General features: G+C 63.1%; 3 protein-coding genes across 4 annotated transcripts in view; 1 reads left to right on the forward strand and 2 right to left on the reverse strand.

The window, feature by feature from the left end:
• Window positions 1-6325, reverse strand: part of CHLRE_14g613850v5 (uncharacterized protein) — a 15774-nt gene extending 9449 nt beyond the window's left edge. The window contains exons 1-12 of the mRNA XM_043070049.1: window positions 6059-6325; window positions 5574-5608; window positions 4920-5022; window positions 4551-4613; window positions 4018-4212; window positions 2909-3037; window positions 2213-2388; window positions 1781-1820; window positions 1338-1449; window positions 861-1024; window positions 487-549; window positions 98-225 (exon numbers count right to left, since the gene is read on the reverse strand). Coding sequence (XP_042916722.1) covers window positions 98-225; window positions 487-549; window positions 861-1024; window positions 1338-1449; window positions 1781-1820; window positions 2213-2388; window positions 2909-3037; window positions 4018-4212; window positions 4551-4613; window positions 4920-5022; window positions 5574-5608; window positions 6059-6112 — 1262 coding nt within the window. The 5' untranslated portion in view covers window positions 6113-6325. The remainder of the gene's footprint in view (window positions 1-97; window positions 226-486; window positions 550-860; window positions 1025-1337; window positions 1450-1780; window positions 1821-2212; window positions 2389-2908; window positions 3038-4017; window positions 4213-4550; window positions 4614-4919; window positions 5023-5573; window positions 5609-6058) is intronic.
• Window positions 6326-6435: 110 nt separating this feature from the next.
• CHLRE_14g613900v5 (uncharacterized protein) lies at window positions 6436-11217 on the forward strand. Its single transcript, XM_043070050.1, has 7 exons — window positions 6436-7092; window positions 7394-7475; window positions 7815-7949; window positions 8421-8516; window positions 8848-8948; window positions 9539-9695; window positions 9993-11217. The coding sequence occupies exons 1-7, from the start codon at window positions 6785-6787 to the stop codon at window positions 10266-10268; spliced, it is 1155 nt and encodes a 384-aa protein (XP_042916723.1). The 5' UTR covers window positions 6436-6784; the 3' UTR covers window positions 10269-11217.
• A 204-nt stretch (window positions 11218-11421) lies between these two features.
• Window positions 11422-15096, reverse strand: part of CHLRE_14g613950v5 (uncharacterized protein) — a 12804-nt gene continuing 9129 nt past the window's right edge. Inside the window, exons 15-19 of one of the 2 annotated variants that reach the window (XM_043070051.1) lie at window positions 14768-14899; window positions 14656-14706; window positions 13781-14212; window positions 12702-13259; window positions 11422-12387 (exon numbers count right to left, since the gene is read on the reverse strand). In XM_043070051.1, coding sequence (XP_042916725.1) covers window positions 12352-12387; window positions 12702-13259; window positions 13781-14212; window positions 14656-14706; window positions 14768-14899 — 1209 coding nt within the window. In that variant the 3' untranslated portion in view covers window positions 11422-12351. The remainder of the gene's footprint in view (window positions 12388-12701; window positions 13260-13780; window positions 14213-14655; window positions 14707-14767; window positions 14900-15096) is intronic. The other variant, XM_043070052.1, reaches the window with a different exon arrangement.

Genomic DNA, 15096 nt, shown 5'->3' on the forward strand with positions numbered 1-15096 from the left:
CACACACACACACACACATACACACACACACACACACACTCGCCCACACACACACACACACACACACACACACACACACACACACCCTCGCCCTCACCGGATCATGGGGTAGCGCCGCTCCACGGGCACGAACAGCACATTGGCGGCGCCGCCCGACCGCACCTTCTGCGGCTTGAGGCTGCCGCAGTAGCCGCGCGTGCGCCAGTTGCGCTTGATCACACCCACCTGGACACGCGAGCGGCGCCAAAACAACACAACAATGAGCCAAGAATGATCCAGAGAGAAACATTGTTCCAGCTAGCCAAGAGAGGTGGTGCTTGCGTGCTGCGCGCTTTGCAGTTTTCGCGCTCATCGCATCAGTAACACAGCGCTCGCGATGCGCATTGCAAACAACAAGCTGCCAACGCAGGTTTCTGAGGCCACCGCCACCTCCAGTCGATCACGCCACCCAGCACACGCGCCGCCCCTCCAGTACGCCGCACTTACCACACGGCCGGTGGGGCGCTTTCCGTTGCCGGCGCTGTCGTTGAAGTGCTCCCCGGGGGCCACCTGAATTGGCACACACACACACACACAGACACACAAGATGAAGAACATTGGCATCCTAATGATCAGGGCAGAAGGCAGCATTGCCCTCTGGATGTGGAATATGATGAGGCATAGCACGAGAGAAAGGGTGCTCGATTGACACGGATGCGGATCGGCCACGAACCCGTGGCGCGCCACCGTTGCGCCGCCTGATGCCACCAACCACCGCAACTGCCACTAGCCGCCACTAACCGCCACAACTCCCCCATACACACACGGCACCCCTATCTCGTCTCCTTTCCCAACGCACGGCACGTGCCGCCCCCGCACACCTGGAACACCTCGGGCACCTCCTGATGCTCCTCCTCCTCGCCCTCGCCCTCGCCGCCCGCCTCGCCGCCCTCGCCCGCAGGCGCCTTGCCCACGGCGGTTGGCAGTTTGGCGTTGGGCGCCCGCCACTGCGCCTCGGGCAGCAGCTCAACCGCCACCACGTCCCCTGCGGTAGTTGGGGCAGTTGGTGGGACGGTTAGTTGACGAGGCGGTTGCGACACGGCGGGCGCTAGTACGAGCACGTGCCTTGATTTGCGCCTGTCTCATTCAACTGAAACAAACAATCCCCGTCCACGCCTGACACGCACGTTCACCCTTCGTTTGCTCCCCTCCTGCGCCTGCACCAGACACATAACCCCACATTTACCCTTCGGTAGGTTTTCGTGCCCCGCCCATACGCCCTGCCACAGACATGAACGCACACATTCCCCTCTACCCCAGCCCCCCAGCCCTTTACCCTCCGTCACCACCCTCCTCACCGTCCAGCGCCCGATTCATGTCGACTCGGCCGCTGATGAGGATGTCCTCCCCAACATGCTCGCTTGCCACCCAGCCCTCAAATGGGTTGAAGCGGCTCACGCGCAGCGTGCCCTGTAGGTAGCGGCGGCGAGGAGGGGTGGTGAGGGTGAGGGTGAGGATGGGTGTGAGGGTGGGTGTGAGGATGGGTGTGAGGGTGGTGGGGTTGGGTTGCAATGCAGATGGAGGTGGGGAGGAGGCGAGGGCAGGTGCGTCGCGGGGCCGGCGGCGGCGGCGGCGGCGGCGTGACAAGGACTCGGTACTTGGAAGACTATCGGGTGTGGCGAGCCTCCGGCGGCCCATCCCCCACATACACACACGCACACATGCACACGGACACACACACAGACATACATACACACGCGCACACACGCACACAGAAACACACGCACAACCCCAACCCCACCTGGTAGAACTTGTTGGCTTTGATGCCCGCCTGCAGCTCACTGCGGGAGTACGGCAGGGATGGGTGGGGGAATGCGTGGCGCGTGACACCGCGTTGTTTGATAATGCTGTGGCCGGTTGCGTGCCTAAGAGCCAGTCAAGCTGGCGAGTGCCATTCCAAATCAGATACAAACACAGGCCAGATAACTTGGCGAGAGCGATTCCAAACCAGATGCGAAGGCAGGGACTGACTCGGCACTGCCTCCCCCACACCTACACGCCCCTCGCCTCTTTACCCTGGCACGCCGCGGTCGCGTCCATTCCCCGGGTTGGTGCAGCATGGGCTGGAATTTAAACCCGCCCCGTACCTGTACGGCACTTCAGCCTCTACCCTCGTGACCCCACGCCCCTATACGGCGTTGTGGCGTCTGCCCTTGTAACCCCCCGCACGCACCTGTACGGCAAGTGCTCCGAGTACAGCTTCTTGCGTTTGGCCGCCCGCCCGCCGCCGCCCTGCCCGTCAGCATCGCCATCGTCCGCCGCCGCGCCGCCGCTGCCGCCGGCGCCGCCGCCGCCGCCTCCCCTGTGGGCGTCGTTGTCATCATCACCCGTGGCAGCTGCAACGAGGTCCTGTGGTAGGGGGGAGGAGGGGGGGGTGCGTGGGGATCGATTCGGCCACGACGCAGCGCCCACACACGCGCCCACACAGCGCAAACCCCAAACAACACAACGCTCACAACGCAGTGGCTGCATACTCCCAAACACATGCAAGAGCACACAGTAACACACACACGCACGCACACACACACACACTCTCTCTTAGTTTTTTAAACACACACACTCTCTCCCCGTACGTCACTGGGCAGTGGGTATTCCTGCGCTTTGACTCTTACATGCCGCAATCTCACCCTGTCTCGCCTCCCCCCCATACACAGCCACAGTCACACGCACCGTTGAGCTCATGCCCTCTATCACATCCACCCTCTCACTCTCCCTTCCCCCCCCCCCCCGGCTACGACTTCACTTCGTAAACTTAATGCGTGTAACCCCCCTACGACTTCACTTCGTAAACTTAATGCGTGTAACCCCCCTACGACTTCACTTCGTAAACTTAATGCGTGTAACCCCACCACCACCACCACCACCCCACCTGCAGCTCCTTGGCGTCCTGCCTGTGTGCGCGGCAGTAGGCCATCACGCCCAGCGCCACCAGGCCCTCCGCCACCGCCGCCGCCCGGTTGGCCACGTCGTTGGTGAGCAGGATGACGGGGCACTTGTCCTGCGGGGGTGGGTGTTGTAAATACCAGCCCAAACTAAACCAAAACCAACTAAAACTAGCAGAGCGCATGGGGTGTGGACGAGGCACTTGTCCTGCGGGGTGTGGGGTTAACGTTGAACTGATGGTTTCCGCTCGAGCGCAGCGAGTTGTTGGAAACCAAGGTTTCCTGCGTTCGGAGTGTACGTTGTTGTGGGCCCCGAAGGGGCGTGGCGTGTGTGTTTGTTCATTGGGGCCCATGCGCGGCATGGGCGGTGGGCCCGGTTTAGTAGCGGAGCGCGGGGTCGCGCTCGCTACTTTGCGAGTTTCCTTCTGTCAGTACTGACTACCGTCGTCCCTAACTGCGCGGTCTGCGTGGTCACACGGCGGTTCGGGCTCGCCCTCCCAACCCCGCACGAAGACCGCAGTTCTCTGCTTGCAGGTACCCTCCCCGGCGGCGGAGCGGCCCTCACAAATTGTAACATGACGCAATGCATGGAAACCAATCCCATAAGGAAACAGTCGCGCTGCAAGGAGAACTGCTGCCGCATCTGCGAGCTTGGGGTTGGGGGTGCGTAGGGTGGGGTTATGTTCATGAATAGCTGAGGAAGTTGTAGAGCGTAGAGGGGGTTTGGGGGCGGGGTGGGGTGCCGAGTTCAGGTTGGTAAGGAGGGGCCAAATAAAAAGCCCCATCATCATGCTGATGCTGAGTTTACGTTTGTGAATAGGAAAATGAGGCGCCATGTGCTTCTACACAGCATACACCGTGCAGTGCGTGTTTTCTCCCTGTCCTTACCTAAGGGTGTACCGTATTTCCTATTCGGTCTACACGCCGCCGGTCTACACAGAGACAACGCTGCGGTCAAGTGCATTCTGACGCACACGGGTTTCCCTGCTTTTACGCGCATTTGCCAGTCCCTGTGCCACCACCGTAGTGGTCCAGTGCGCCCTCCTCCACTCTCTACCGGGCTCCACTGGGTTCCTCACACGCTGCTGTCACCTACCTGCGGGATACGGTCGCAGTACCATTTGGTCGCCACCCTCAGCGCCCGGTCGTTTCGGTCGTTGGGGCTCTCGCCCTCGTGGGCGGTCACGTGGGTGTCGCGGTGGTGCTCGTTGGCGAACACGTAGAAGCGCTTGGCCGGGTTGGCGCAGGCGGCGCGCAGGCGCTGGTAGGCCGACAGGTTCTTGTGCTGCACCTGTGTGTGTGTGTGTGTTCGGAAACCCGAGAAATGGAAAATGCAAAACGTGTGTGTATGTGTGTGACCTGACGTCAGGTGTCAGATGGGTGTGCGTTAGAGGGGATAAAAGCACGAAGTAAGTGTTCGTGTGGATGCACAAACTGGCACCAACAGCCCTCCGCCCCGCGCCGCCCCGTCCAGCATCTGCATCCCATCCATCCCAACTCACTGCCCGCTTCTTCCCCAACGTACTGCCTCCGCCCACACTCCTCTGCTACCCCCTCCTCACCCCACGCCCCACGCCCCCAGCCCATAACCCCATCCCCCCCGCCCCCCGCCTATTCCTCCCCCCGCACCTCCTCCAGCACGGTGGTGCACACGATCACGTCCGTCACCGCCGAGTGCTCCAAAAAGTCCAACTGCAAAAGGCGGGAGGCGGAGAGAGAGCGATCAATCGAGATAGAGGGACAAAAGGGGCATCTTCCGTTTGGCACGCGTACTCGTTCACGTGGAAAGGCCCGTTAACCCACACCTCACACACACTCCACGGGCTGACTGGTGGGGTTCGGTCTGGTACTGGGCCTCGGTCGACTAGCCTCGAAGTGCCTCAATCACAGCCCCACACGGCACTTTTTGCCTATTCCTGCCTGTGCTGTTTTCCAAACACGCCCAAACACACCCAAACACACCCGAACACGCACATCTGAACACGCACGCACACGCACCTGGTGCAGCGCCACGTTGGTGTCTATGAGCAGGTAGTGGGGGGCGGCGGCGCTCAGCTTGTGGGAGGAGGGGTCGGCCTCGGGGTCCAGGGGGGAGCCGCTCCTGCGGGGAGGGGGGTGAGGGGTTACACTCATGATAAGGTAAGGGTGGGTGCAGGGGTGGAGGTGGTGGCGGCAGGGTGGTGGCGGTGGAGGGAGACGAGGTGGTGGGGGGGGGCACTGATGCCCTCACGCGGCTTTGCGGCACTCGCTGTGCCGGCGTCACACGCTCAGGCGCGGACCGCCCCCTGCCCCCACCGCCCTGCCGGCCCATCAAGCGGGCTCCTGCCCACCTCAGCCTACTTAAACCCGCCTGGACCCGCCTCAGCCCATTTCAACCCGCCTCGCCCGCCTCAGCCCACTTCAAGTCGGCCCTAGGACCAGGAGGCAGGTGTTGGCCACACACCGCCCTAGCCCTCCCTCAGCGGTGCACCCGGACCGCACGGACCGCAGTACTTGAGCCGCCCCCACACAGGCACATACACGTGCATATGCACACACACGCCCCAACTCGACCACCCCCACCCCCTTCCAGCCTCTGTCCTCCGGCCTTCCACGTCCTCTATGCACCAAACGCCGACACGCACACACACCCGTACACACGCAAGCACGCACCAGATGTCATCTCGCAGATAGCGCTCCTTGACAACCTGTCAATGTGGGTGTGGGTGAGGGTGTGACTGCGTGTGTGCGTGCGAGTATGAGGGTGTGGGTGACTGGGTGTGGGTGTGCGGTATCCGACCGTTCGCGCTTGCATGAGGCGATGGGGGGGTTCGCCAGGTGGTGTTACAGACCAGTTGCAACCGGCGAGGCCAAGAGTACTTGGGTACCAAAGCGCCCGCCGCTGCCGTACTGTGCTGCTCCGTCGCCGGATACGGCAGCACTGGCCACAGCCGCAACCCCCATGTGGCGGTCTCCAGGGAGCCCAATTTGATACACGTGCAACAACGTGTGGTGGAAACCCGCCCTCACCGAATGGTAGCCAAGGCACGTTTACCCATGCCCCCCCTCCTGCCACGCCGCCCCTCCTTCTTGCCACGCCCCACCCACCCAACCCCCCTGCCTGCCTTCCCACTTGGAGCACTTGCCCCTCGCCTCACCTTGACCACTTTGCCCTTCTTCGTCTTCTTTATGAACGAATTGTTGAGGTGCATGGTCGCGCCTTACGTTGCCGCGTTAGCGGCTCTATGTACCTGCTTTGTGTACTGGCACCCGATTCAGTGGTGTCTCCTAATCAATACAAAAGTACTGAGATGCAGGGAGCGGCGCGAAACGGTAGGCAGGTCAAGGGACTCGGCGGCGTAGGGCCGGCAAATGCAACACTCCTCCAGTCAATTGCTTTGTATATCGTATTACAGCAGCATCACAGCGTATGTATGAATTGAAATTAAGGAATGAGCCAAGTGCACGAGTTCCGGGTCCGATGAATGCGTGCCGCTTCTGCCTGCTTTGCAGCCGTCGTTCAACATATGTGTTATAGTTGAAGTGCAGGACACAGAATAGAAGTTTGACTGCAACAAACAGCTCGTATCTTACGCGTTTCTACCTAGGGCTCCCTTTCTAGCTTTTGCGCAGGCCACACCTGCTCGCTGCCTCCTCGCTGCGATATATAATTCAATTGCCTTACTTTGGATACTGCTTTCAGAGACCAAACTTTGCAGGCTAGCCCTTGACTTGCACTTACATCAAAGCCCTTGTTCAATCGTGCATACTAGCAAAGCTATAAGCGTAATAGCGCTGCGGCTGCCCGGGCGTGCCCAGGCAGCCGCGCTTGAGGATCGCTCTGCCACAGCGTCACGCTCCTGTGTTAAAAACCAGCAGCAGCCATGGCATTGTATGGCTTTCCTATGGCCGGGGAGAGCGTCATTCTTGATGGCGGGTATGGCGAGCCTGAGCATGGCGCGGTGGGCTCGCCACATCTTACGCAGCAGCGAGCGATGCTGCGCGAGCAGGAGCACAAGCAGGACCTCGCGATTGAGAAGACGCGGAAAATGTCCAAGTTCAAGTTTCGCACGCTAGACGAGCTGCGCAACCACAACCCGAGCATTCGGGACGGGCTAGAACCGGACAAGGAGCGGATGTGGCGGAGGCAGTACTGCAAGCTCATACAGGACGCGGGCGTCAACCTGCGAGTGTGAGCTGGGTGGTGGGGCAACGGAGGGCAAGGCGCGGGAGAGGGATGTATACACACACGCTCTGGGGGCTGGTGCGTGCCAGAGCGGCCGGGTCCAGGCCTAGGCACGGCCTGGCGAAGCCGGGCGCACGTGTGCATCGTGACGGGGCGGACTCGGACCTCACACGACGCACCTGCTACAGCACACGAAGCTAGCACGCGTGTGTGACTCCTTGAGGGCATGGCGAATCACCCCTAGCCCCTGTCAGTTACCCGACTTTCCCATTCCTCTCGACCCCGACCGCTCCGCCCGTGCACACAGGCCGCAATGGGGCATTGCCGTGGGCATCACGTTGTGCCATCGCTTCTTCGCCGTCAAATCCATGAAGCGCAATGACCGATTTGTGAGTCCTTGGCGCTGCTGGGGCTGGGGGGCTGCTGCCGCGTGGCGGGCACTGGGCGCATTGACGCTAGGCTGCCAACGTGGGACGCAGCGGCGCCGACTTGTACGGACTGGGGGCTTAACAACAGGGATGTGGCCAAGTGTCATAGGTGTACTAGGTACCCCGGGCAGGTACCCGGAGCTCGGGCATACCTTCCCCACCGAAGCCTCACCACCTCTTCCTGACCCTCCCCCTGCCGCCCTGCCTGATCCTCCGCCCCCTGCCGCCCTGCCTGCTCCCCTCCCCTGCTCCCCTCCCCTGCTCCCCTGCCTGCCTCCCCTCTCTGTCCCCGCTGCCCAGCTCATCGCCACTGCCTGCCTGTTCCTGGCGGCCAAGGTGGAGGAGGCGCCGCGGCTGCTCAAGACCGTCATCGGCGAGGTGGAGCGCGTGAGGCACAGCAAGGACCTGGCCAAGCAGAGGGAGCTGGAGGACCCGGTGAGGAGGAGGGAGGGAGGAGGGGGAGGGAGGCGGAGAAGCGGGAGAGAGGGAGAAGGGGGGGAGGGGCGAAGGGGGGGAGGGGCGAAGGGGGGGAGGAAGGAGGGGCGGCACAGAGGGCGAAGGGGGGGGGGAAGGGGAGGTGGCACCTAGGGCGAAGGGGGCAAGGGAAGGAAGGGGAGGCGGGACCGAGGACGGCTCGGGGAAGGGAGGGGAAGAAGAGGTCGCCTCTCTTACTGCCATACAGCAGCCACCGGGACATGTACGCGTGGCCGCCGCCAGAGGGCCACGCATCGTCACATGTGTGAACACGTTGCAGGCCGCAGGCTCGTGCCCTAAACCCCATAGCGATTCCTCCCCACTGGCTGCGCTACCTCGTAAATAATCATGCATGTAGCCCCATCCTTCTCCTCCCCTCCTCCCTCCTCGCCCCACTCCTCCTCGACCTCCCGCCTCCTCCTCCCGCCCCAGGCCAAGATGGAGCGGTACCGCGAGGAGGTGCTGCAGGCGGAACGTGCCGTGCTGTACACGCTGGGGTTTGACCTGGACGTGCAGCACCCCTACACGGTGGGAGGGGATGGGGCGGGGAGAAGGGAGGGAGGGGAGAAGGGAGGGGAGGGGGGAGGCGAGGGGAGGGGAGGGGAGGGGAGGGGAGGGGAGAAGGGAGGGGAGCTTGCACGCCGTTCGCCATCTTGACAATGCCGTCGTCATCTGATGGTTTATGCTGGACCCAGCCGCCCATCCACCTATCCACCCAACCACGCCACTCCATCCCACACCACTCTACCCCACTACACCACCACCAACACCACAGCCACACCACTAACACCCCACCAACACCAACACCTCACCACCACTACATCACCCCACCAACACCACCACCACCCCCGCCTCTCAGATGCTGCTGGACTGGCTGGCGCGCGAGCGGCTGCTGGACGAGCCCCCCGGCAGCCCCTTCAAGCCGCTGGTGCAGAACTCCTGGAACCTGGTCAACGACAGGTGCGCGCGCGGGGGAAATCAGCAAGGGGAGAGGAGGGGAGGAGAGGGGAGGGGAGGGGGCAGGGGAGGGGATAGCCGGGAGGGCGGAGTGGTGCAGGCACAGGTTTGAAAGGGTGAGGGTTACGCGGGCGGGAGGGGGAGGGCGGCTCGAGAGTGTAGTGGGCCCGCGCAGGGGAGGAGGGGAGAGGGTGACCGGCGCGGTGGTGTATCATCGCCGTTGCATCGGCGGGCGTTGTTTCGGCGCGTGCTATCACGGCGTGCCCCCGACGCGTCCCTCGCTCCTATGCCTTGACGCGGGCGCTGGTGGGGTGCTGGCAGTGTGCACGGACCTGCGCACAACACCCGCCTAAACGCCCTCCACAAATTGAGCCTCGGTTGCTTCAGCATCAGAACCGATCACCCCCACACACACTCACACAGCACTCATCATTCACTCTACACCTCACGTCCCTCCTCCCTCGGCCCCCTCCTCGCCCCCATCACCTCCCCTCCTCCCCCTCCCCCATCACCTCCTTCCCCCCTCCCTCCCCATCACCTCCTTCCCTCCCATCCTCCTCCCCCCCCTTCCTCCTCCCCTCTCCCCCCTGCAGCCTGCGCACCACGCTGTGCCTGCAGTTCCCGCCGCCCAAGATCGCGGCGGCGGCGCTGTGGCTGGCGGACGTCATGAACACAGATGACGAGGGGCGGCACCACAGCCGTATGCCGCAGGGCCGCAGCTTCTTCGAGCAGATGCAGATCGCGCCGGACGTGAGTGCGGGGCAGCGGGGTGGGAGTTACAGGAGGACCAAACCCAAAGAAGAGCACTGGCAGCTCGACGCGGGTGGGGGACGTATCGTAACGTATGGCTGTGGCGTTTGGGTGCATGGGCCTTGATGTTGGCGTGTGGGAGGACGGGCTCATGCGGGGGCGGTCAGCGTTGGGCAACTGCAGCGATGGGCGGGAATGGAACCCACATCCTCATCCTGCCGACCCCAGATGACCAGCATCACACGTGATAACCAACATCCCGCAACCGCGCGCCCCCTCCCACACACCACCCCGCAGGAGCTGGCGCGCATCGCCGACCAGATGCTGTCGGAGTACGAGAACTCCAAGCTGCGCCAGCTGGCGGTGGCTCAGGGCGTGGCGCTACCGCAGGCCAAGGCGGAGGCGGAGGCGCGGTTCGGGCCCAGCCACATAGGGGCGGGGGCGGCGGCGCGGGCAGGCGCCGGGGCGGGGCCGGGAGCGGGGGCGGGAGCGGGGGCGGGTGGGAGAGGTGGGAGGGCGGAGGGCGGCGCCGTGAGGATGGAGGTGGAGGAGGAGGGCGAGGTCAAGGACTGAGGGGCTGGCGGCGGAGCGCTGGAGGAATGGCGTGGGAGGGCGTGGGGTGGGGTGGAGTGGGGTTTTAAATGTCAGCCCAAATTAAACCGAACCAGCGAAAACGAGCGGGGTAGGTGGGATGGCGTGTGCGATGGGTCAGGTGGTGCAGGATGGGCGTTCAGGCAAGGGAGGGGCGGTGCACGTGTGGCCTGTCGGGGCACAGGGCAGGGAGTTGTGGAGAGTGAGGCTGAGCGCTGAGGACCCTTGGGCACCTTGGCACGGGCCCTGGTTCGACGCCAAGGGAGCTTGTAACGGCTCCAGATGGCAGGTCCCTGGTGTCAAGGCCTTACTTGCCGTACTATCGCCGGGAAAACAAAGTGGGGCCCATGCTCCCGTCAATTGTTTGGTTACTACGCGTTCGATCCCAACCCTGAGGTGGTTTCGGAGGACCCCAGAGACATTCCGGCAACCACGCTGGTAGCCAGGATCGCTGCAGACGTGGGCTCCATTCTGCAGGGCCTGCTCATGAGGGCTACACAGCTCTGCATCAGCCTGCAGGGCAAACTTTGAATGCGAATGTTGCAAGTGTCTGATGTACAAGGCCCAGGTGGGTGGTGGCTGTTCCGCCCAACCAGAATGCGCAGGGGCGCTGGCATACGTCGAGCCTTCGGGCTTGGACAGCAATCTTGGGACAAGGCCATCCATGGGACAGCATCCATGGGACAGCAATCTTGGGACAAGGCCATCCATGGGACAGCAATGGGACAGCAATCTTGGGACAGCAATCTTGGGACAGCAATCTTGGGACAAGGCCATCCATGGGACAGCATCCATGGGACAGCAATCTTGGGACAAGGCCATCCATGGGGCGCGCCCCGCATGATGATCAGAGGGAGGATCGTGGCAAAGGAGAGGATACATGTTGCATAACATGTTGCGGCACCCAGTGAAGACCTAGAAGACTACTGAGCAAGCCACTGGGCGGCACCACCGTTATACTTCATGCTTGCACGTACGGTCTGCAGGCGTCGAACAGCAGCTTTTGGGCGGCAGCATGGGGCTTTGAAGGTCACGACTCTCACGGGGCAAAGGGGGGAAGCCGGGCTGGCACAGTCGAGCATAGCATGTATGGCACCACCAAGTATTGAAAATGGCACTTGGAGAGATACGCATAGCGTGGATGCCGTTACATCGCACAGCCTGGGACATGTGCACAAGGGCTGACGCCCGCATGGCATGGGTGTGCACGGGACAACGGCTGATGGCATCACGCACCGACCTACATACGACATCACCCGCTCAAAGCTTTGGCCAGCTGTCAAAAGACACTACTCACGAGCGACCCCTGCTCGAGGCAGGGCTGGGCCCTACCCTCCATGCTCCTTAATTCCCCAGCGGACCCTCAAGAAAGAACCTGTGGAGTTCTAGCCAGCTCCGCTCAACACCCTCCAATCGCCAACCCACGATCCTCTCTGTTACAGCGCACTCGGCGGCGCAAGCGCCGGACCCTCACTAGTCACTACACCCCGTGGACTTCTTGTGAACGCTGTCGCCCCACCCTCCATGTTCCCTAAACCTAGCGCACTCGGCAGCGCAAGCGCCGGACCTCACAAGAACCTGTTGAGTTCTAGCTAGCTCCACCTGTGAGCGCTGTCGCCAGGAATCACTGCAGGTACTACGGGGTCACCTCATGGGTCACAACTCACAAGGGTGCGGCAGCCCCCTCCAGCCAGCACATACTGTACGACACCAACGGAACCCTCACGCACACGCAATGGATGACTAAAGGAGTGCAAGTCGCACGCGCATCCTCGCGCTCGCGCATCCTCCCTTTGATTCACACGTGCAATGCCACTTCCTAACTCCCATGAACCACGGATCCCAATGTCGCCTTAGGTAAACCGCCAGTTGCCGTTGTTCACAGGAAAACTCTATGACGCACACATCCTCTCATCAGTGTCGACATCCACATCAAGTAAGCCCTCCGCCCTCTCGCACCGGCACCGCCAGTCTCAGGATTTCTTCCCTAGGCCAGGCCGCGCTACTACTGCTGCTGCTGCTGCGGCTGTTGCTGCTTGCTTCTCAGTGCCACAAGGCCAACACCTCAGTTGCGGGAGTCCACTGGGCTGGGGTTGTAGCCCTGTGTGCGTTACAACAGACGCACAACGGAAGTGCACGACTTAGTTCAGAAGGCGGTGAGGCAGGTGTGATGTAGGAATGCGTGTTCGGGGTATTTGCATAAGGAGCGGACACCAAGACCACCACAGCGTTCAGGCTTTACAGTACATTCCAGACACGCAACACGTGAACCGACCATGTTTACGCCTGTCCTCTTCAAGCCGTTGATCCCGCTGCTGCCCACGCCCTCCCCTTGCCGTTCTCCACATGAACAGCTACCCCCTCCCCCGCCCCCTTAAATAGTCATGAATGTAACCGCCCGTCCCCACAACTCACCGGGTACATGGCCGGCGTCCCACCAGGGCTGGGCGCACCGCCCGGCGACAGGCCGTTGCCTCCCACCGCCCCGCCGATGCCGTGCTCGCCGCTCATGGGCACCGCCGGGTGGCCGGGGAAGTGACCCGCCGCAAGCGCCGGCGACGGCGCCACCGGTGGCGCCACGGGCATCGGCGGCACGTACGCGCCCGGGCCCGTCGGCGGCACGCCGCCTGCCGGCACGCCCATCACCTGCCCTCCGGCGGCGGCGGCAGCCTGCAGGCCTGCGGCCTCGGGGGAGCCTGGCGGCAGCTCCGTGCAGTCCATGATGATCAGGCGGCCGGCCTCGTCGGTGCCCCATCGCACGCGGTAGGCGGCGCCGGTGGTGGGGTGTCCCACCAGCTCGGCGCCCACGGGGATCTTGAGGCGGCTGCCGTCGTCCAGCACGTGCGTGACCTCGGTGTTGCCGCTGCTGGCGGCGGCCTCCACTTCGGCGGCGCGCGCGATGTTGAGGAACACCTCCTCCAGGCTGGTCAGGCTCAGCTGCACGTCTGTGATGCCCAGCGTGTCGCGATGGGCCTGTGTATAGGGGGGGGGGAGGAGGGCGGTGAGGGGGGGTGCCAAGATTGGTAAGAAGAAGTGTAGTGTGGAGACAGCAGGCGTAGGAGTGAGCGTACTAGGGAGGGGGGTGGGGTGGCAGGATTAAAACAATGGGAACAGGATACAAGCAGGGGACTTACGGGACAGCAAGTAAAGACAGGGGGAAGGTGGGGCGGGGGGAGAGGAAGGGAGGGGGGTTGCGGGGGCAGGTAGGCAAGAGGGAGTGTGGGGTGTAAGCCTGTGCGTCTGCGACTGCGCGTAGACAGCCGCCCATCACGGCCCTTATGCGCAGACCTGAGCTCCACACAGCACCAAAAGCAAGGGAGGCGACCCCTCCCCCTCCTCCTCTTCCTCCTCCTCCCTCCCAACCCGCCTCCCCCTCCTTCACCTCCTCCTCCTGCCCCCAAACCCGCCTTCCCCCCCACTTTCACTTCTTAAATAATCATGAATGTAACCCACCTCCCTCCCCCCCTCCTCCCCTCCCCACCCCCCTCCCCCACCTCCAGCTCCTTGAGGAAGCCGTTGAGCTGCGGCTCGCGGTCCCTGTCCACGCGGTACACCATGTAGGCCTTGCTCTCCTCCACCGGTGCCGCCAGGCCCAGCCGCTCCGCGAAGAAGCGCTTCACGCCCGCCACGCGCCGCTCGATCACGGCGGGCGTGCTGGGCTCGCCGTCGGCGCCGTACTGGCTGACTGGGTAAGCCGACTGACCCGAGGCGGCGGCGGTGACGGACACGGCGAGCGTGTAACCGGATCCGAAGCGCTGCTTGAGGCGCAGTGAGGTGCCAATGCAGCGCAGCTTGCCGCGCGCCATGATTGCGATGCGGTCGCCCAGGATGTCGGCCTCCTCCATGGAGTGGGTGGTGAGCACGATGGCGCGGCCGGGCTTGGCCTCTTGGATGATGTCCCACACGTAGCGGCGGGAGATGGGGTCCTGGGGGGTGGGGGGTTACATTTCATAATTATTTCAGGAAGTGGTAGACGGTAGACCATCTTGCGTGGTGGGGGTGGTGTGGGGGTGTTGGGGTGGTGGTTGTGGGGGTGGTGGGGTTGGGGGTTGCATTCATGATAAGTCAAGGAACTGGTAGACGGTAGACAACGGCAATCGTTACTGACGGGTGGGGTGGGTTGGGAGGGAGAGCAACTGAGACCTGGATGCGAATAGTGCACCAGGCACACCAGAACCCGCTGAAGAAGAGGCGGGGAAAGACTCGTGCAGGCTCGGTGACCTCCTGGACCCACAATGTTTCCTCAGCTGCCCCCCTCCTTGTCCCTCTCCTGCCGCCCCTGCCCCCAGCCCCCAGTCCCGCTCCCCAGCCCCCGCCCCCTCTCCCTCTCCCCCCAGCCCCCTCTTCCTCTGTCCTCCTCCCTCCCCACCATGCCGGTGGTGGGCTCGTCCCCTCCCCCAGCCCCCAGCGCGACTGTTTCCTTACGGGATTGGTCCAGCGTTAACCCCCCCAGCCCCTCTGCCCCTTCTTCCCTCCCGCACCATGCCGGTGGTGGGCTCGTCCAGGTACACGATGCGCGGGTCGCCCAGCAGCGCAATGGCCACACTCAGCCGCCGCTTCATGCCGCCGCTGTAGGAGCCCGCGCGCTGGCCCGCCGCGTACGTCAGCTTGACCTGCGCGGGTACATAGTTGTTGAATGGTTACATTCATGATTTGGTAAGGAAGTGGTAGACGGCATACCATATCTGGAGGTGGGTGTGTTGGTGTGGGGTTGCACTTGTGTTGGCCGCGCCGTGATCACCCCACCCGTGTGCATGTGTGCAGCCCGCCTCCCCCGACCCTGCACACGCCCTCCCCGCCCCCGCCCCCG

The sequence above is a fragment of the Chlamydomonas reinhardtii genome, chromosome 14 (assembly GCF_000002595.2).
Source record: "Chlamydomonas reinhardtii strain CC-503 cw92 mt+ chromosome 14, whole genome shotgun sequence".
NCBI classification, from domain to species: Eukaryota; Viridiplantae; Chlorophyta; class Chlorophyceae; order Chlamydomonadales; family Chlamydomonadaceae; genus Chlamydomonas; species Chlamydomonas reinhardtii.